General features: G+C 46.7%; 1 protein-coding gene across 1 annotated transcript; it reads right to left on the bottom strand.

Annotated features, from left to right (window-relative positions):
* Window positions 1-506: 506 nt before the first annotated feature.
* Window positions 507-11,213, bottom strand: LOC144511725 (dynamin-like GTPase OPA1, mitochondrial). Its single transcript, XM_078241948.1, has 4 exons — window positions 11,133-11,213; window positions 5,695-6,887; window positions 1,307-1,438; window positions 507-867 (listed from the first exon to the last, which is right to left on the bottom strand). Exons 1-4 carry the CDS (start codon window positions 11,211-11,213, stop codon window positions 507-509), a joined length of 1,767 nt encoding a protein of 588 aa, XP_078098074.1.
* Between the last annotated feature and the right edge of the window lie 9,425 nt (window positions 11,214-20,638).

Below are 20,638 nucleotides of genomic sequence, written 5' to 3'. Positions count from 1 at the left end.
TTGCACTCCCATAGGACATCCTGAGAGGAAGCCCCGGCCTGACTATTGCAGGAGATGGTGCAGCTGGAGGGAGGTCAAGGTGCTTCATCCCATGTCTCCTACAAGCTGATGGTGCCCAGCGGGATGTGCAGCCATGGAGTGCAGGGCTGAGTGCAAATCCGGCAGGGCCTGCTGAACCAAAGTTTCCATGGTGGTCACCAACTTTCCCATGGTGACCTCGAGGCACATCAGACTGAATGTGAATGCACTCTTCCATCATTCATTCTAGTTTGCTGAATGACTCTTGAATCTTTGCCTTATGTTCCGGCATCATCTGCCATTATATCCACAGCACTGAGCAGGCAGCTACATCCAGGGACTCATCATCTGACTGGGAATGAGCCCTCTGAGTGCTGGAAACTCTGGCTGTGCCTGCCTCCGACTGCTGTGGGGATGTGTCCGTGAGGTGTTCTCCAGAAAGTGACCTCAGATCTAACCTAGAGAAATACCCCCACAAGATTTGTGTCTCAACACTGGTGCAGGGTGCAGGTGAGCACTGTGACAGACAATTGGAAACCACCTCTTTCATGTACGTGTTCCCGTGGTTCGGAGTGCTGCTCAGCTGCCAGGAGGGCCTCGAGTTTAAGTTGATGAGCATTAGCTGCATCACAATACATGTGACTGATTGGGGTTGTCAGGATTTGATGAAGTGATGGAACTGTGATCCATGCTATGTTGTTGAGAGGGGCTGATCTCCCCTTCTCCACAGAACGACCCCTGTCCTCCCCAGCACGGTCGGCTACAGCTTCCTGAAATTCCATGAGGGCAATGATCTTGGCCAGCCCGCCCAGTCTGGGCCCACTCGCGCTGGTGGTGTGCCAACCTGGCCTGTATGAAGACAAAACAGGGGATGTGATCAGAGGGAAGAAACAGAGGTTGGGTTAAATGCATGTCTCCTGTGTGTGTGTGTGTGCACGTGTGTGTGTGTGTGCATGTGTGTGTGTGCGTGTGTGTGTACATGTGTGTGCATATGTGCGTGTGTGCATGTGTGTGTATGTGCATGTTTGCATGGGTGGGTGTGTGTGTGTGTGTGTGTGTGTGTGTGTGTGTGTGTGTGTGTGGTGAGCTTTCCCCAGAAGTGGCAGAGGTTGGAGTGTGAGCAACATGATAAATGGGATGGTGGTAATTTGAAAGTGTCCATGAAAGACTGAGTGTCGATAGATATCTCCCATCAATGGGTGTGTGAGATCTGTTAAGAAAGTAGATGTCTGAGTACATGGTGCCAGAATGCGAGTTTGACACTGGAGGAAGCTGAGAGAGGACTTACCTGGCAAAGTGGATGAGATCATTAATTCTCTTCCTCGACTGCTTGGCGCTTCTGGAGCAGTTGCCAGCCACGCTGATCTTCTGGGCAACAGCCTCCCAGGCCGGAGAAGTGAGGTTACTGAGCTTCTTAGAGCTATCCTTGGGGTAGAGAAGATGCCTCTGTGCTCAGGCTCCTTGGATAAAGGCCTGAAGGACCTGGTGGCTGAATCAGGGTGCCACTTTCCTCTTGGCACTGCTCACCTTGTTCTTCTGGGTTCCAAACATCCTTCACAGTTTCGTGAAGACAGATGAACTGGAGGAAATGAGATGTAAGTTTTGGACTGGTGTTTAAATATGGCACCTGAAACTTTGAACCCGCTAACCGTTAGCAGGTGGATATATCAGTTCCCGACATGCCAGGTGATTTGTCCTGATATGGGCCTGTGCGTAATTAATGAGGTTCCAGGTGCTGAATAGGGCGTGAGTTCCTGCCATTCTGGGCAGCAGAAAGAGCACCACCAGAACCTGCACTTAGTTTCAAAAATGGAAAATTCTGGCAGTGCAGCGGGCCGGGAGACATCAGGGGAGGCTGTTTAGCGGGCTTCCCGCTAGGCGCCACGGCCTCTGCGCATCTCCAGCCACCGGATTTCCGGCATCATCAATTCCACACTGGAAATCGCCGCGGAGCTGATCTCCATATTTAAATCTTCATTTTAGCATCATTAGCGGGCCCGGGATTGATAGTAGAAAATAAAATGCATTGATTAGAGTCACAGAGGTCTACAGCACAGAAAAAGGTCCTTTTGCCCATCGAGTCTGCATCAGACAAAGACAAGCCATCCAACCAATTCTAATCCCATTTTCCAGCATTTGGTCCATAGCCTTGTATGCCTGGGCATCGCAAATGCATTTTCAAATACATCTTAAATGTTACAAAGGTCTCTGCCTCCTCCACCCTTTCGCAGTGAATTCTGGACTCTCACTATACTCTGGGTGAAAAAGTTTTTCTTCACATCCTCTCTAAACCTTCTGCCCTTTACCTTAATTTTTTTTTTGCCTGGTCATTGATCCCTCCACCAAGGGAAAAGTTTCTTCCTGTCTACTCTCTCTATGCCCCTGGTAACCTTATACATTTCAAACATGGCCCCCCTCAGCCTCCTCTGCTCCAAGGAAAACAACCCCAGTCTATCCAATCTCTCTTCATAACTAAAACTCTCCAGCCCAGGCAACATCCTAGTAAATTTGCTCTGCACCCTTTCCAGTGTTATCACACCTTCCCTATAATGTGGATCCCAGAATTGCACACAATACTCCAGCTATGGCCTAACCAACGTGCTATTTAGTTCCTTCATAACCTCCCTGCTCTTAAACTCTATGGGCGGGATTTTCTGGCCGTGCTCACCCTGAAACCGGAAAATCCTGGCTCGAGGTCAACCGACCTTTCCATGATCACCTGCTACGATTCTCATGGTGGCTGGAACAGGAAAATTTGCCTCCATGCCTCGCTTAATAATGCAAGTATACCATATGCTTTCTTAACCATCTTATCCACCTGTCCTGCTACCTTAAGGGACCGGTGTACATACACGCCAAGGTCCCTCTGATCCTTGCTGCTTCCCAGAGTCCTGCTCTTTATCATTTATTCTCTTGTCTTGTTTGTCCTGTCCAAGTGCATCACCTCAAACTTATCTGGATTGAATTCCATTTGCCAGTGATCAGCCCATCTGACCAGCCTGTCTATATCCTCTTGTAATCTAAGGCTATCCTCCTCACTATTTACCACCCTACCAATTTTCATATCATCCGCAACTTTACTGATCAACCCTCCAACAATCAAGTCCAAATCATTTATATAAACTACAAACAGCAAGGGCCCAACAGTGATCCCTGTGAGACCCGAACTCCCACCCACCTGATGAAGGGACAGCCTGTTCCGAAAGCTAGTGGCTTTTGCTACCAAATAAACCTGTTGGACTTTAACTTGGTGTTGTTAGACTCCTTACTGTGTTGACCCGACTTGACACAGTCTTCCAGAGTGAAAAACACCCCTTGACCATCACCCTCTGCTTCCTGCTACTCAGTCAATTCTGGATCCAATTTGCCAAATTTCCGTGGATCCCATGGGCTCTTGCTTTGTTATCAGTCTCTCATGTGGAACCTTGTTAAAAGCCGTGTTGAAGTCCAAGAAGATTGCGTCAAATGCATTGCCCTCATTTACACACCTGGTCACCTCTTTGAAAAATTCAATCAAGTTGGTCAGACATGACCTCCCCTTAACAAAACCATGCTGACTGTTCTTGATTAATACCTGCCACTCCAAATGCAGATTAATTCTGTTTCTCAGAATTGCTTCCGATACTTTCCCCACCACTGAAGTTAGACTGAGTGGCCTATAGTTTCATGATTTATCCCTTCCTCAGGTAAGGGCAATACTTTCTGGTTTGAAGTTAATACTTGGTAATCTTTGCACAGATGTTGTAAGTAGTAACAAAGCAGTGAGTAGGAGGAGACTAAAATGTGAAGAAAAGATTGTAGTTATTTGAAATATTAAAGACAATAAGATGACAAAACTAAAATGAGAAACAAATGATGGACTTTTCTGAACCCTTGGGCCTGAGGGGAAAAAAACATTTGATGGGATTTCTAAGAGGATTTTTACTTTTGATCACAGGGAAACTTTTACATTTCTCTTCAAAGTAAATTGTTTGTCTTCAGCGTTCCTGCCAGAGAGTTGAGCACAATGAAGATAATTTGGATTTGCATCTCTCTAAATTTTTCCTCAATTAATAGTAATTTGCATGTTTTAATTTGGGTTGAAGACAAATAATTCACCCCAACCATGTTTAGAGAAACCTGAACAACAATCAGGAACAGGCGCAGCTGTTAACATCTCGCAGGAGGGGAGGTGGAAATCCCAGGAAAGTCAATATATTTTCCTAAAGGTAGGGGAGTCTAAAACTAGAGGGCGTAGGTTTAAGGTGAGAGGGGAGAGATACAAAAGGGTCCATAAGGGCATTTTTTTCACACAGTGGGTGGTGAGTGTCTGAAACAAGCTGCCAGAGGTGGTAGTAGAGGCGGGTACAATTTTGTCTTGTAAAAAGCGTTTAGGCAGTTACATGGGTAAGATGGGTATAGAGGCATATGGACCAAATGTGGGCAATTGGGACTAGCTTAGGGGCTTAAAAAAAAAGGGTGCCATGGACAAGTTGGGCCGAAGGGCCTGTTTGCTGTAAACCTCTATGACTCCATGGGCCCTATTTTACCATTTGGAGTCGAAGGGCCGGATCCAGGCGTAATAGAGATCCGAGCCCGGAATCCTCTTTGCAGCGCGCCCATGCACTTTTTGCCGGCTCCAGTCCAATCTGCGCAGTGGGCGGAGCTTAGCGCTGCCGGAACGACCGGAGCTCTGAACTGCGCATGCGCAGTTCGAAAAAAAATCTGAAGCAGCGCGCCCGGGCGCGAAAGAAAAAAACAGCAGAGAGAGCAGAGAGTGGGGGGAGAGGATGGACTTGGGAGAATCTTGCAAACTGAAAATAATGTAGCATTTTCTTTGTGCTGCCTAATTATCTATGGGAAAGGTAATTAAACTACAGTGTCCAAGTGAGCAATTAGTGACCTGCATAATACATTTGTGATCTGTAACTGGATTGTTGATGTCCCTGTAGCCGTGAGCCAGGTGCTCAAATGTTCAGAGTCGTGTGGTGAACTTGGAAGAACTATCCCCGTGGTGGAACTTGATTGGAAATAAGATTCAAGGAGATTACTAAATCTGGGAAATCAACCATAGTGAAAAGAAGTTTGTATTGGCCCAATTTTACCAAAACTTCGCGCCCGAATCGAGCCCGAATCGAGCAGATTGCGGTTTTACCGACATCCAATTCGGGCGCGGGTCCGGCCTGCGCCCAAATCGGGCGGCCCGGCGATTTAAATGCATTAGCATGCATTTAAATCGACTTAATGAACCGCGCACCCAACCCCACCGCCAAATCCCACTTTACCGTCTTCTGGCCCGTTCCGGATCCACGCTTTTAGCGACCTGCAGAATAAAAGTCCGAAGCGTATTTCTATTCTGCAGGGGAACCTCCGAAGCCCATCCTCCTTGACCATTCTTCGCGGACTCCCCTCCCCCCCCCCGCCCCCACTAACCACCCTGGCAGCAACCCCCCGGATCAGACCCTCCTGGGAAGCAGGCCCCCGGGCAGACCTCCCCCCCCACCCCCGGGATCGGACACCCCTGGGAGGCAGGCCCCCCCCTGGCAGACCCCCCCCCCCACCCCCCTCAGGATCGGACACCCTTGGGATGCAGGCCCCCCCGGCACACCCCCCCTCCCACCCCGGGATCGGACACCCCTGGGAGGCAGGGCCCCCCCCCCCCCCCCCCCCCCCCGGCAGAGCACACCGCCAACCTACCTCGATCGCTGGCCTTCCTCCACCATCCTTCCATTAGCAAGATAAGCTGTATGTTCCTCAGTGATGTTTAGCAGCCGTTCCAGTTCGGTTTGGGTTTCACTTCGAACATACTGTTCTGGAGACTGTGATTTCCAGTAGACCCACCTTTCTTGCCAATCTGGCCCCACCGTATCACAAATTACAGATGCAGCATCTCGAAGATGGGTTTGCAAGGTTTCTTCCAGGAAATGGATAGCTGCATCCCACTGCTGTTTGTCAGATGTGGAACGATCTTCTAAAGCATTGTGCTGGATGACTCGCAAACTGTCTTCAGCCTGCTCATCCCATCTGTGATGTTTTATACTTTTATCTTTAACAGCATGTTTTAGTTTGTCAAAGATATCATCATGGTCCTTCCCTTTGTGCTCTGACATAAATCGAGCAAATTCATCCTCCAAGGTTCCCCAAGCAACCTCTACTGCTTTGTGAAGCAACTGTTTGTCAGTCCACTGCTGGAGCTTGATGTCCACTATGGTATTGAATGTGCCTGAATTCACAGACTGGGCAGCAGGAAGGTAAATATTCTCTATCACATGTGTAGAGACTCTTTCCCACAGTTTCCTTTGTAGAATCTCTTCCCAGTGTTTTGGAGTAACCTGACCTAAGCTGATCACTTCATCCAGAATTCCATTCTTTGCCTTCTCGTACAGTTCATTCCTGTCGAGTTCCTTTAGCCGAGGATAGTTGTTCTTCCATTCAGTTTCAAAGTTGAAGCGAGTAGCTTTAAATGCATCGCCCTGTTGTTCCACAGACTCGCGCACCATCTTCCAGAAACAGTCTGAAACTGCTAGGTTCAAGTTCTTAGTTGTCACTTGATGTGCTTTCAGCATCCCTGTCTTCAACAATTTTGAATTCAGAAAGAACTCTCCTTCATAATCTTTTATGGAATCAATACCTTCATTGGTGTTGCCTCTACCGGTAACAACTGCAAAGTAACCCAAAGTCTTCACTGGAAACAACTTGCCTTCCACAATCTGTTGAAACCGACTTGGACTGGCTAGGTTTTTCTCAGCTAGATCCACTTTGGTCAACACAAAGATGGTCCTTCTGCCTTGTGGGTCCATCTGGCTCATCAAGTCAGTTACAATACTGCGTACAGCAGCTACTGAACCATCTTGGATACAAAGAATAATGAATGGTACTGGTCGATCTTCCTGGTGTTATCAGTACTGTAACACCAGGAATGGCTGCCGACACCAAGGATATAATTTCTAGCATAAGCAAGGCTTACATGCAGAACCCTAATGTCATTATCCTTTGTATCCAAGATGGTTCAGTAGATGCTGTACGTAGTATTGTAACTGACTTGGTGAGCCAGATGGACCCACAAGGCAGAAGGACCATCTTTGTGTTGACCAAGTATTTCAAAATATATATCCCCATCCATATTTTGAAATATTTTCCCAAATTTTTGACTGTCAGGTTTTTAGTTCCTGCGATTATAATTTTGACAGTATCTTCCAAAGGGAATTCCTCTAATTCTGTGCAATGTTCAGATGAAAACAAGATGAAAGAAAGGATCCAAGGCTGCTCCAGAGGCAGATTAGCTGTACCCAATGTTGCCCATGCAAATCATATTCATAAGTAGTGGCACATCTGCCATGGAACGTGAGAGAAGAGTTGCCAATACAAACTTCTTTTCACTATGGTTGATTTCCCAGATTTAGTAATCTCCTTGAATCTTATTTCCAACCAAGTTCCACCACGGGGACAATTCTTCCAAGTTCACCACATGACTCTGAACATTTGAGCACCTGGCTCACGGCTACAGGGACATCAACAATCCAGTTACAGATCACAAATGTATTATGCAGGTCACTAATTGCTCACTAGGACACTGTAGTTTAATTACCTTTCCCATAGATAATTAGGCAGCACAAAGAAGATGCTACATTATTTTCAGTTTGCAAGATTCTCCCAAGTCCATCCTCCGCCCCACCCTCCCACCCCAACCAGAGATCCATCTGAGCCCGCCCCCCTCCTCCGGTGGACGCCAGCGGAAGGCCAGGAAGGTGCTGCAGGCTCTTGAAGGACTGCAGGTCGGAAGGATGGTGGAGGGAGACTAGCGATCGAGGTAGGTTGGGGGTGTGCTCTGCCGAGGGGGGCCTGCCTCTTAGGGGGGTCCGATCCCAGGGGGCGGGGGGGAGGTCTGCCGGGGGGGGGCCTGCTTCCCAGGGGAGTCTGATCCGGAGGGGGTGTCTGCCGATGTGGTTAGCGGGGGGCTCTGCGAAGGATGGTCGAGGAGGATGGACTTCGGAGGTTCCCTTGCAGAATAGAAATCCTGATTTTTATTCTGCAGGTCGCTTCCAGCGCGGATCCGGAACGGACCAGAAGACGGTAAAGTGGGATTTGGCGGTAGAGTTGGGCGCGTGGTTCATTAAGTCAATTCAACTGCATGCTAATGCATTTAAATCGTCAGGGCGCCCGATTTGGGCGCGGACCGAACCCGCGCCCGAATCGGGTGTCGGTAAAGCCGCGATCTGCTTGGATTCGGGTGCAGATCGCGTTAAAGGCCTGACGCCCGACTTTACCGTGATTTCACGCCTGAAAATGGGCACGCATTTTTGGTAAAATAGGGCCCGATGACTATAACTTATCACACAATTCCTTAATTCAAATTTGTGTTTTGCGGAATAGGGAATGTTCATTCTGGTGTATGATTGGCTGAGATTAATGTTGTCATTCTTGTGAAACTTTGAAAATTCCAGTCAGACTAAAGACAGTAACAGGGATCCTCCCAAAACATAACTAAGTGTCCAATGGGTGGCAAAATGGGAACATTTCCCACCCATTTTTTGGGCATACTTACCAGAATGAATCTCTGACACTCTGAACATTGCAGAGTGTCTCAGCATGATTCACTCTGGTAAGTAGGGGGCGGGGCCTATTCCCACCCTAGGGGCTGGCTGCATAGCGCTGAGCGGGCCACTGTGCATGTGCTGATCTGTCAGAGTGGAGTTTGGCGCATGCGCAGTGGCCCCCCCTATTGCTGGCCTCACAATTGCTGGCTTCCAATTGCTAGCCCTGCAACCCCTCTGATTGCCGGCCTTCCAGATCCCCCCAATCGCTGGCCTACTTGACTCCCCGCCCACAGGCCAGCCCTGATATCACCACCACCCGACACCCCCCACCCTGATGACCAAGGCTAAGTGCACTCCTCCCTCCTTCTCCCATGGATCCCGATTGGAGAGTGGCAGTGGGTCCCCCCACAATGATCGCCCTGCAAATAATCCCCACCCCCCCCAGTATGCCCTACCCCTCTAGTCCCACCCCTTTGGCACTGACCAGTGTTTGGTGGGCAGTGCCAAGGTGCCCAGTGGGCAGTGGCAGTTTTTCCCAGGGGCAATGCCAGGGTGCCAGCCTGGCACTGCCCAAGGGTGTCCACTACCCCTTGTGTCCGACCTCCCCGGGGGGGCCTAAATGTCCTCTGTCTCCACCAGTGGGGTCAGGACGCCTGTTCCCCATTTTTGGGGGCTATCGTAAACCCTGCTGGAGGAAGCCACTCTTGACAGGGTGGGAGAGGCTTGTGGGCCTGGAGCATACCATCCCAGGCCCGCTAATCATTGGAAATTTCCACATGATAACCGTATGAAAGGGCTAAAAGAAAGCGATTAGTCGTGAACATCACTAAAAACCTCCTTCTGGTGTTTCCCAGCCCGCTGCACTGCTCGAACACCCAGCGGGCCGTGAGATACCCAGCCAGTGAATCAGATTTCCTGAGACAGTCTTTAATTTGTTAATCACCAGAATCATCTTCATTGTTCATCTGCCTATTCCCTTTCAAATCGCCTCTCAGTATTTTGTTTTTAACTAAACTTAATTATTATTAATCTTTTCCTGTCATGTTATGACCTTATGATAGGCGGCACGGTGGCACAGTGGTTAGCACTGCTGCCTCACAGCGTCAAACACCCGGGTTCAATTCCCGTCTTGGGTCACTGTCTGTGCAGAAAACTTCACCTCAATGAAGAGAGCATTGGCTGAAATTTTAAAATGGTGCCAGATCCTCTGCTCCCAGCACCTGAGGCTGGGATTGTCCCCTTCCTGCCCACCTCCGAGATTCAATTGGACAGTGTCGAACCTCCCAGTGAAATCTATTTGATTCAGGTGAATCCTTTTCAGAATGAATCTGCGTTATATATGAGTTTAAATGTGAGAGAACTTAAGTTGACTTCAGCATTCGACTTCAAAGTGGAATTTCTGGCCCTTTTGATGCATTTCCATCTTCCTCCTCAGGTTTGGGAAGAGCAGACTTAATCTGGTACAGAGTTGTCTGCCCATGAGTAATTCTGTGGTTGCTATTCCCATAGTGGCATGTGGGGTTGTACTGTAGTCAAGTATCCACCGGGAGAGTTTAGTGTCTCTTGATGCTGCTGGTTGTTTTTTTAATCTGACTTTTAAAGTCTGGATCGCTCTTTCCGCGAGCCAGGATGGTACGGTGCCATCCTGATATGTCAAACCGCATTCGACTTCATGAACTGGGTGAACTCCTGGCTGGCAAAAGCTGGCCCATTGTCAAAAGCAACACCTCTGGGATGCCCTGTGTCGGAAATGAGGTGCAAAGCTTCTCTGCCATTATCGTCATGTTTGCAGAATTTACCCTATGTACGTCCAACCACGTTGAATGGGCATCCACTATGACCAAGAACATTGAGCCCATGAATGGGCCTGCATAATCTACATGCAGCCAAATCCATGGTCTGCCTGGCCATTCCCACGGGTGAAGGGGAGCTGCCGGTGGCAACCTTTGTCCTTGTTGGCATTCCTGGCACTGATCCACTAAGGCTGCTATGTCTGCAGCCATTCCGGGCCACCAAACATAGCTCTGGGCCAGCACCTTCATTTTGGACACTCCTGTATGGCTGTGATGTAATTCAGCGAGTTTGACTCAGCAACCCTGATTTGGGACGACCATTCATGCCCCCCATAGCAGTATTCCATGTTTGACTATGAGCTGCTCTCTCCTACTCCCATAAGGGTGGAATTGGGGTTGTACTGGCTTTTCTGCTTCCCCATCAGTACCAAGTGTTTCACTTTTGCAAGTACAGGGTCCATTTGTATCCAGAGGTGTATATTATGTGCGGCCACAGGAAGGGTATCCAGAAAGTTCATAGTCATTACTGTCGCTTTTAGTTTGGGCACCATCGGTGGATTGTCTGCTAAAAGTAGCCTACTCAAGGTATCTGCATTTGCTACTTGACTTCCCGGCCGATTCTCCAGCTAATAATTGTAAGCTGCCAATCGCAATGCTCATCGCTAGATCCGAGCTGATGCTATCGGTGGCATTGATTTGTCCTGTCTCAGTAGTCCCAGCAATGGCTGGTGATCGGTGACTGTCACAAATTTCCGCCCTTATAGATATTGGTGAAGTTTCTTCACTCGAAATATTATCATCAAACCTTCTTTTTCAATATGGGTGTACTTTCTTTCTGCTGTAGCCATGGTCCTGGAGGCATAAGCGATTGGCCGTTTCTCTCCATTGTGCCATTTATGTGCTAAAACTGCCTCAATGCCGTATGGAGACACATCACAGGGGAGCACAAAGTATTTTCTGGGGTCTTAATGTACTAGGACATTCGTCAGTGACAGCTGTTATCTTACTTTCTTAAAAGCAAGGTCTTGACAGGCCATTCCCAAGCTTGATCCTTCTTTAGCAGTTGATGTAGGAAAACCAAGATGCAGGCCTGGTTTGGTATAAATTTCCCGTAATACGTTACCAGTCCTAAAAATGACTGTAACTCATAGATTGAGGTGGGAGCTGGGGCATCTTTAATCACCTGCACCTGACCCTCCAAAGGATGTAGACCTGACTTATCCAGATAGGTCACTTGATGTACGAAGAAAATGCACTTCTCCCTCCTTAAGTGCACACTGGCTGTTGTAAACCATCTAAGGGCTACCTCGAGATTCTGTAGGTGTTCTGCCTTTGTTTTTCCTGTAATGAGAACATCGTCCAGGTAAATGGCCACCTGTGGTAAACATTATAATATGTTCTCCATTGTTCTTTGGAAAATTGCACAGGCTGACGAAACCCCAAAAGGTACATGGTATTGTTAGAGGCTCTTTAGTGTATTGATTGTGGCATATTCCTGTGAATCCTCATTCAGCTGCAGTTACAAATAAGCATGACTCCAAATACCAGAAACTGTTACAATGTCTTGCCGGGTGGGATTCTGCAGGGACTGTTGTCTGTCTGGTCTAAACTTGGTCCTGTTTTGGGAGAGTCCTGCAGGCAGACGTGGGTTTACTAGTTTTCGGATCCTTCCTGGGGGTGGCTTCCTGAGGGCGGGTCTTTCTCAGGATGGCAGCCAGTGACTAGTGGTGTGCCTCAGGTGTCAGTGCTGGGCCACAACTTTTCACAATATACATTAACAATTTGGAGGAAGAAACTGAAGGCATTTTTTCTAAGTTTGCAGATGATACAAAGATATGTAGAGGGACAGGTAGTATTGAGGAAGCAGGGGGGCTGCAGAAGGATTTGGACAGGTTAGGAGAGTGGGCAAAGAAGTGGCAGATGGAATACAATGTGGAAAAGTGTGAGGTTATGCAATTTGGAAGGAGGAATGGGGGCATAGACTATTTTCTAAATGGGAAACTGCTTATGAAATCAGATACACAAAGGGACTTGGGAATCATTGTTCAAGATTCTCTTAAGGTTAACGTGCAGGTTCAGTCAGCAGTTAGGAAGGCAAATGCAATGATAGCATTCATGTCGAGAGGGCTAGAATACAAGAGCAGGGATGTACTTCCGAGGCTGTATAAAGCTTTGGTCAGACCCCATTTGGAGTATTGTGAGCAATTTTGGACCCCATATCTAAGGATGGATGTGCTCCAGAGGAGGTTTACAAGAATGATCCCTGGAATGAAGAGCTTGTCGTAAGAGAAATGGTTGAGGATTTGGATTTGTACTCGTTGGAGTTTAGAAGGGAGGTCTTATTGAAACTTATAGGAAACTTTGAGGCCTGGATAGAGTGGACATGGAGAGGATGTTTCCACTAGTAGGAAAAACTTGAACCAGAGGGCACAACTTCAGGCTAAAGGGACGATCCTTTAAAACAGAGATGAGGAGGAATTTCTTCAGCCAGAGAGTGGTGAATCTGTGGAACTCTTGCCGTAGAAGGCTGTGGAGGCCAGGTCATTGAGTGTCTTGAAGACAGAGATTGATATGTTTTTGATTAATAAGGGGATCAGGGGTCGTGGGGAAAGGCAGGAGAGTGGGGATGAGAAAAATATCAGCCATAACTAATTTAATCCTTAAATTACTGAGTCTATGTGACCCCAGAACAAAAGAAGCCACTTTTCAGTTTTGGGAACCTCTCTCTGTATTTCTGAGGAGCTACTAACTGGGGATTGCACAACCCAAAATCAAAGAGGGCAGTACAACGTCCATGTTGTATTTGATGACAGAGGCATGCCAGCAAGATACAGAGGCTCTGTTAAGACAGAAGCCTGCTTGAAGCATTCCTTTCAACTCAATATGGCTGGGACATTTAGCAGCCTTTGAGACCCACCTGAGTTTCAAATGATAGGTACACATCCTTTGCAGGAAACCTGGTGGAGAGGTCCGGGGGGGAGGGTGGTGGGTGGGGGGGGGGGGGGCGGCGGGAGGTGCATGTAACCTAGGCCTCTGGCGTGTTGAATTAGTTCACATTGTCTTGCTGAGTTGAATGGTTCAGTGTGCTCTTTAACATCGGACTAGAACTGACAAAGATTGGAACCTTGCCAAGGATGAATATTTAGCCAATCTAGACAGCTTCTGTTGGAAGTTCTATGCCATCGCCTAGCAGACTGATTTATCTCTGTGTGCCTATCTTATCTTGTGAAGTCAACACCACCAGAAAAACAAATTCTATCACATCAGTTTTCAGCCCACTGACCCGGACGAAGAAATACCTCATTTCACTTTGGTCCTAGACTTGGAACACACGTGAACCAATATTTAGTTTTTCTATGATCTCTGTACTGCAAAAACTTTACTTTTCCTTTGTCATACCTGTTCTCTGTATGAGTGCAGAGGGGAAGTTGTGAACCCATCTTTGTATGTTTTGCATGTGGGCAGTAAACTGACCCTGAGAGTTTATGCTCCTGCAGGTCTTCGAGTTATGATTCAAAGCATTGGAAAGTCTTGTTCCTGATTCTCATTGACTTCAGTTTTGCTCAGACTCGTTAATGCCACACACAGTCATGTATGCTCAGTTTTGAGTTATGTCTGTCTGAAATCTGTCCTATGGTGGTAGTACTACACAACATAATGGAGGATTTCAGCAGCCGACTCAGTCAGTAGTTGTGCTACGGAGCCACTCTTGGTGATGGACAATCAAGTCCCCTACCCAGAGTACATTCTGTGTCTTTTCCACCCTCAGTCCTTGCTCCAAATGGTGTTCAACATGAAGAAGTACTGATTAATCAGCTGAAGGGGCCCAGTAGGTAGCGTATTTGTTTGCTTAGCACATCTTCACACCCATACTGTTTTTACTAGCTCTTGGGGAATAGTGGGGGAAGTGGTGGAAGGATTTCCAAGCTGATTATCAGCCCATTGAACTTGAATGTGCCTTCTGTGGCATTGGACTCAAACCCAGTGGTAGTGGTGCGAGCGTTGCATCACAAGGCTCCCATCCTGGTAGGTGATATAACCAGCAATTGTTTCCTGGTCCACTTTGGAGATTATGACATGAGGCTTTATGGGGTACAAACTTGATGGTAAGGATTCCTATGGCAACTCCCTCCTAACTGGTGTCTGTTCTTTTGGTGGATCAGGACATACCTAGGAATGGTGATGGTGATGTCTGGGACATTATCTGTAAGTTGGGATTCCGTAAGTATGACCACATCAGGTCTTTGCTTGACCAGTTAGCGACAACTTTCCCAAATTTGGCACTAGCCCCCCCGGATGTTCTAAGGAGGATGTTGCAGGATCGACAGGACTGGTTATCCTGTTATTGTTTGCAGTATCTGGGTGGTCTGTCCAGTTTCATTCCTTTTAGACAATGTAGCGGTTTGATATAACTGAGTGGCCATTTTAGAGTCAACCACATTGCTGTGAGCCTGTAGTTACATGTAGCACAGACCAGGTCACAATGGCTGATTTCCTTCCCTTGAGGGCAGGAGTGAATTAGATGGGTTTTTTTCCGACAATGGTCAATACTTTTGAAGTAAACATTAGACTAGTGTTTAGTTCCAGAAGAATGAATTAAATTTACCGGATACCATGATAAGAATTAAACCTGTGTTGCCAGAACATTCGACTGGTTCTCTGGATTTCTGGTCCATTGACGATATCACTACGCTACTCTCACTGCTTCATCCCCCACTGCCTCCTATTGAATATATTGACTGGGAGATTCCTCAGAATGGGCTGTTCTAAACAGGTTACGCTGCTCAATAGAGATACATCTCCACCTTCAGCAGCCTTCAAAAATTTCAATTTTTACGTGAAAAATAAATTTACTGTGATCCCAAAAGTAATAAAAAGATCCATAGAACATAGAACATAGAACAGTATAGCACAGAACAGGCCCTTCGGCCCACGATGTTGTGCCGAGCTTTATCTGAAACCAAGATCAAGCTATCCCACTCCCTATCATCCTGGTGTGCCCCATGTGCCAATCCAATAACCGCTTAAATGTTCCTAAAGTGTCTGACTCCACTATCACTGCAGGCAGTCCATTCCACACCCCAACCACTCTCTGCGTAAAGAACCTACCTCTGATATCCTTCCTATATCTCCCACCATGAACCCTATAGTTATGCCCCCTTGTAATAGCTCCATCCACCCGAGGAAATAGTCTTTGAACGTTCACTCCAGTCCGAAAATTTTCCATCCACCACCACCCTCTGTCTTCGATCAGATAGCCAATTACCTATCCAATCTGCCAACTTTCCCTTATCCCACACCTCCTCACTTTCATCATAAGCCGACCATGGGGGACCTTATCAAATGCCTTACTAAAATCCATGTATATGACATCAACTGCCCTACCTTCATCAACACACTTAGTTACCTCCTCAAAAAATTCTATCAAATTTGTGAGGCACGACTTGCCCTTCACGAATCCGTGCTGACTATCCCGGATTAATCCGCATCTTTCTAAATGGTCGTAAATCCCATCCCTAAGGACCTTTTCCATCAATTTACCAACCACCGAAGTAAGACTAACCGGTCTATAATTACCAGGGTCATTTCTATTCCCTTTCTTAAACAGAGGAACAACATTCGCCACTCTCCAGTCCTCTGGCACCACCCCCATGGACAGTGAGGACGCAAAGATCAAAGCCAAAGGCTCTGCTATCTCATCCCTTGCCTCCTAAAGAATCCTGGGATATATTTCATCAGGCCCAGGGGACTTATCGACCTTCAGTTTATTCAAAACTGCCAGTACATCCTCCCTCCGAACAACTATTTCCTCCAGCCTATTAGCCTGTAACACCTTCTCTTCCTCAAAAACATGGCCCCTCTCCTTGGTGTACACTGAAGAAAAGTATTCATTCAGCACCTCACCTATCTCTACTGACTCCATACACAAGTTCCCACTACTGTCCTTGACCAGCCCTAACCTCACCCTGGTCATTCTTTTATTCCTCACATAAGAGGGGCCATGGGGTTTTCCTTGATCCGACCCGCCAAGGACTTCTCATGTCCCCTCCTAGCTCTCCTAAGCCCCTTTTTCAGCTCATTCCTTGCTAACTTGTAACCCTCAATCGAGCCATCTGAACCTTGTTTCCTCATCCCTACATAACCTTCCCTCTTCCTTTTCACAAGAAATTCCACCTCTTTCGTGAACCATGGTTCTCTCACTCGGCCATTTCCTCCCTGCCTGACAGGGACATACCTATCAAGGACACCCAGTATTTGTTCCTTGAAAAAGTTCCACTTTTCATTAGTGCCTTTCCCTGACAGTTTCTGTTCCCATCTTATGCCCCCTAATTCTTGCCAAATCGCATCATAATTACCTCTCCCCCAATTATAAACCTTGCCCTGCAGTAAAATAATTGATTAAATCCAGTGCAGTAAAATAATTGATTAAATAGCTTGAAGCAGTGTATGGGCTTGTTGTTAGGTTTTCATTCAGGGTTTCATTCATCCATTTACAAGTTGCTTTTGAATCTTTACCATCTTTAAGATTCTGTAAACAGTTTCAAAGATGTTGGCCAGTTTTTCTGCATTTTTACCTGTTGCCACACAGCTCATGTGAAGTATTCAGGTAGCTCAAATTAACCAGATCCTCTAACAGTTTAAAAAATATCAACTTTAAGTCAGGAGTGACTTTGACAATGGGTCATCTGGACTTGAAATGTCAGCTCTTTTCTCTCCTTACAGATGCTGCCAGACCTGCTGAGATTTTCCAGCATTTTTTCTTTTGGTTTCAGATTCCAGCGTCCGCAGTAATTTGCTTTTATCCAATACTTCTGATGTTGGGTAATATCTACAGCCTAAATTACAAATAGTATATAACAATCTGTGTTCATGTGTGATTTTAGGAAATAATTGAATGGAACAGGGTGTGAGAGGGGTGGTGCTATACTGGCCCTTTCAAAAGTGCTGATAATTAATTGGATAATTTTCCACGTTAACAATACATTCAGATTTAAGCTATGAATTTGCATAACTTTGTGAACAAGTTGTTCTTCCAGAAAAAGAGAAATTCGAAAGCACAAATCATTCAGATCAGCTGCTCTTTGCAGGTTTGCTATGTCGGACTATTGAAGGGATTCATTGATTAAATAGTTAGTGATGTTTGGTGAGATACGTGTGACCCGTCAAGACAGCAGAGTTAAGGTTGTTTATCAAAATGCTGCAGCAGAGACTGATAAATATTTCCACTGCTTTATGATATTTACACACAAGACACAGAAGAATTCCCTCCCTAACGGCATTGTGGGTCAACCCACAGCACGTGCACTGCAGTGTTTCAAGAAGGCAGCTCACCACCACCTTCTCAAGGGCAACTAGTGATGGGCAATAAATGCTGGCCAGCCAGTGATGCCCATGTTCCACGAATGAAAAAAAGAAGAGTTCATTTGATATCAGCACGATTGACACTCAAGTTTCAGGAATGTACAATTGGACAAGAACAGTCTGAAGGAACATTTGCATGAAGATCACATAAAGTTGAATAACAAACTATGTGGTTTCATCAGACCAGTAACTGACCTGTTAAAATGTTAAAATACATATGTTAATGTTTTAGCAGAGTGCAGGTTCGAGTCCTGTCCAAACTGTTCCAGTAACAGAGCCCCTATGATGAAGCTCAGGACACATGTATGAACACAGGAAATAGAATCAGGCGTAGGCCACCAGACCCTTCAAGCCGGCCCCACCATTCAATACAATCAGGCTGATCTATGCAGCCTTCAATTTTTTTGGGGGGAGTGATTTTCCCAAACATATTACAAGTGTTGAATTTACGTGAAAACTGGAATGAATGTTTTTTCAGTGGGAGTTTAGAGAAGAATTTCCCACATTCCGAGCACTGCATTGTGCACCAGCTTGACTCACATTAGAAATCGGAGTGCATCGTTTAGGGGGAGATGTTCTAGCTTGGACTGTACCCTGGCACTGCCCGTGCCACTGCCCCTTGGCACTGCCCACCTGGCCAGCGTGTCGTAGTGGGACCTGGCCCATGGAGCCTTTTTTCCCAAGTTGCGAGCAATATGGCAGAGAAAGCCACTGTTGCAGCAATCTCATGGGATTAAGGGGGAGGTGGCTAGATGGGTGGAGAGCTGGCTTGGTCACAGAAGACAGAGGGTGGTAGTGGAAAGGTCTTTTTCCGGCTGGATGCCTGTGACTAGTGGTGTTCCGCAGGGCTCTGTATTGGGACCTCTGCTGTTTGTGATTTATATAAATGATCTGGAAGAAGGTGTAACTGGGGTGATCAGTAAGTTTGCGGACGACACAAAAATGGCTGGACTTGCAGATAGTGAGGAACATTGTCAGAGGCTACAGAAGGATATAGATAGGCTGGAAATTTGGGCAAAGAAATGGCAGATGGAGTTCAATCCAGATAAATGCATTTTGGTAGAACTAACGTAGGTGGGAGCTATACGATAAATGGCAGAACCATAAAGGGTGTAGATACACAGAGGGACCTGGGTGTGCAAGTCCACAGATCCTTGAAGGTGACGTCACAGGTGGAGAAGGTAGTGAATAAGGCATATGGCATGCTTGCCTTTATAGGACGGGGCATAGAGTATAAAAGTTGGGGTCTGATGTTGCAGTTGTATAGAACGTTGGTTCGGCCGCATTTGGAATACTGCGCCCAGTTCTGGCCGCCACACTACCAGAAGGATGTGGAGGCTTTAGAGAGAGTGCAGAGGAGGTTTACCAGGATGTTGCCTGGTGTGGAAGGGCTTAGTTATGAGGAGAGATTGGGTAAACTGGGGTTGTTCTCACTGGAAAGATGGAGGATGAGGGGTGACCTAATAGAGGTGTATAAAATTATGAAAGGCATAGATAGGGTGAACGGTGGGGAGCTTTTTCCCAGATCGGTGGTGACGTTCACAAGGGGTCATAGGTTCAAGGTGAGGGGGGGGAGGTTTAACACGGATATCAGAAGGACGTATTTTACACAGAGGGTGGTGGGGGCCTGGAATGCGCTGCCGGGCAAGGTGGTGGAACGACACACTGGGAACGTTTAAGACTTATCTAGATAGCCACATGAACGGAGTGGGAATGGAGGGATACAAAAGAATGGTCTAGTTTGGACCAGGGAGCGGCGTGGGCTTGGAGGGCCGAAGGGCCTGTTCCTGTGCTGTATTGTTCTTTGTTCTTGGTTTTTTGTAAGAGCTCCCCTTAATGCAGCACAAATGAAAAAGGATATGATTGAACACAGAAAGAAAGCTGGAATCAACTGAGCTTTGGTATCCATGTAACGAACTTTAATCAAGGATGAAATTAGAGGACCACCTGGGAGTGGGCTGAGAGTGGGGTTTGTCATTAAATCAGCCATGATGATGTTGGCATTGGGTGGTCTGTTTACCCTTGGGTCAGCCGATGCCCTTAAGTGGCCAACAAATGGCAATTTTAAAGTTACGTCTCCTGCATTGCTCGTTCACCTGGTGGTCCTGTTGCAGGATGAGGGTAAACCTTCCTATTGGGAAACTTGTGCCCAATGCAGCCACACACCCAATGTGTTATAGAGTCATAGAGGTTTACAGCATGGAAACAAGACTTTCAGTCCAACTTGTCCATGTCGCCCTTTTTCTTTTAAACTAATCCCAATTCCTCGCATTTGGCCCATATTCCTCTATACCCATCTTACCCATGTAACTGTCTAAACACTTTTTAAAAGACAAAATTGTACTTGTCTCTACTACTACCTCTGGCAGCTTGTTCCAGACACTCACCACCCTCTGTGTGGAAAAAGTGCCCCTCTGGACCCTTTTGTATCTCTCCCCTCTCATCTTAAACCTATGCCCTCTAGTTTTAGACTCCCCTACCTTTGAGAAAAGATATTGACTTTCTAGCTGATCTGTGCCCTTCATTATTTTACAGACCTCTATAAGATCATCCCTCAGCCTTCTATGCTCCAGAGAAAAAAGTCCCAGTTTATCCAGCCTCTCCTTATAACTCAAACCATCAAGTTCCGGTAGCATCCTCGTAAATCTTTTCTGCACTCTTTCTAGTTTAATAATATCCTTTCTATAATAGGGTGACCAAAATAGTACACAGTATTCCAAGTGTGGCCTTACCAATGTCTTGTACAACTTCAACAAGATGTCCCAACTCCTGGATTCAATGTTCTGACCAATGAAACCAAGCATGCTGAATGCCTTCTTCACCACTCTGTCTACCTGTGACTCCACTTTCAAGGAGCTATGAACATGTACCCCCAGATCTCTTTGTTCTGTAACTCTCCCCAATGCCCTACCGTTAACTGTTCTTGATGTCCACCCTCTCTATCACAGC

Source organism: Mustelus asterias, chromosome 25 (assembly GCF_964213995.1).
Source record: "Mustelus asterias chromosome 25, sMusAst1.hap1.1, whole genome shotgun sequence".
Taxonomy (NCBI): Eukaryota; Metazoa; Chordata; class Chondrichthyes; order Carcharhiniformes; family Triakidae; genus Mustelus; species Mustelus asterias.
The sequence above is the reverse complement of the archived record's forward strand: the minus strand, read 5'-3'. Positions and strand labels throughout refer to the sequence as shown.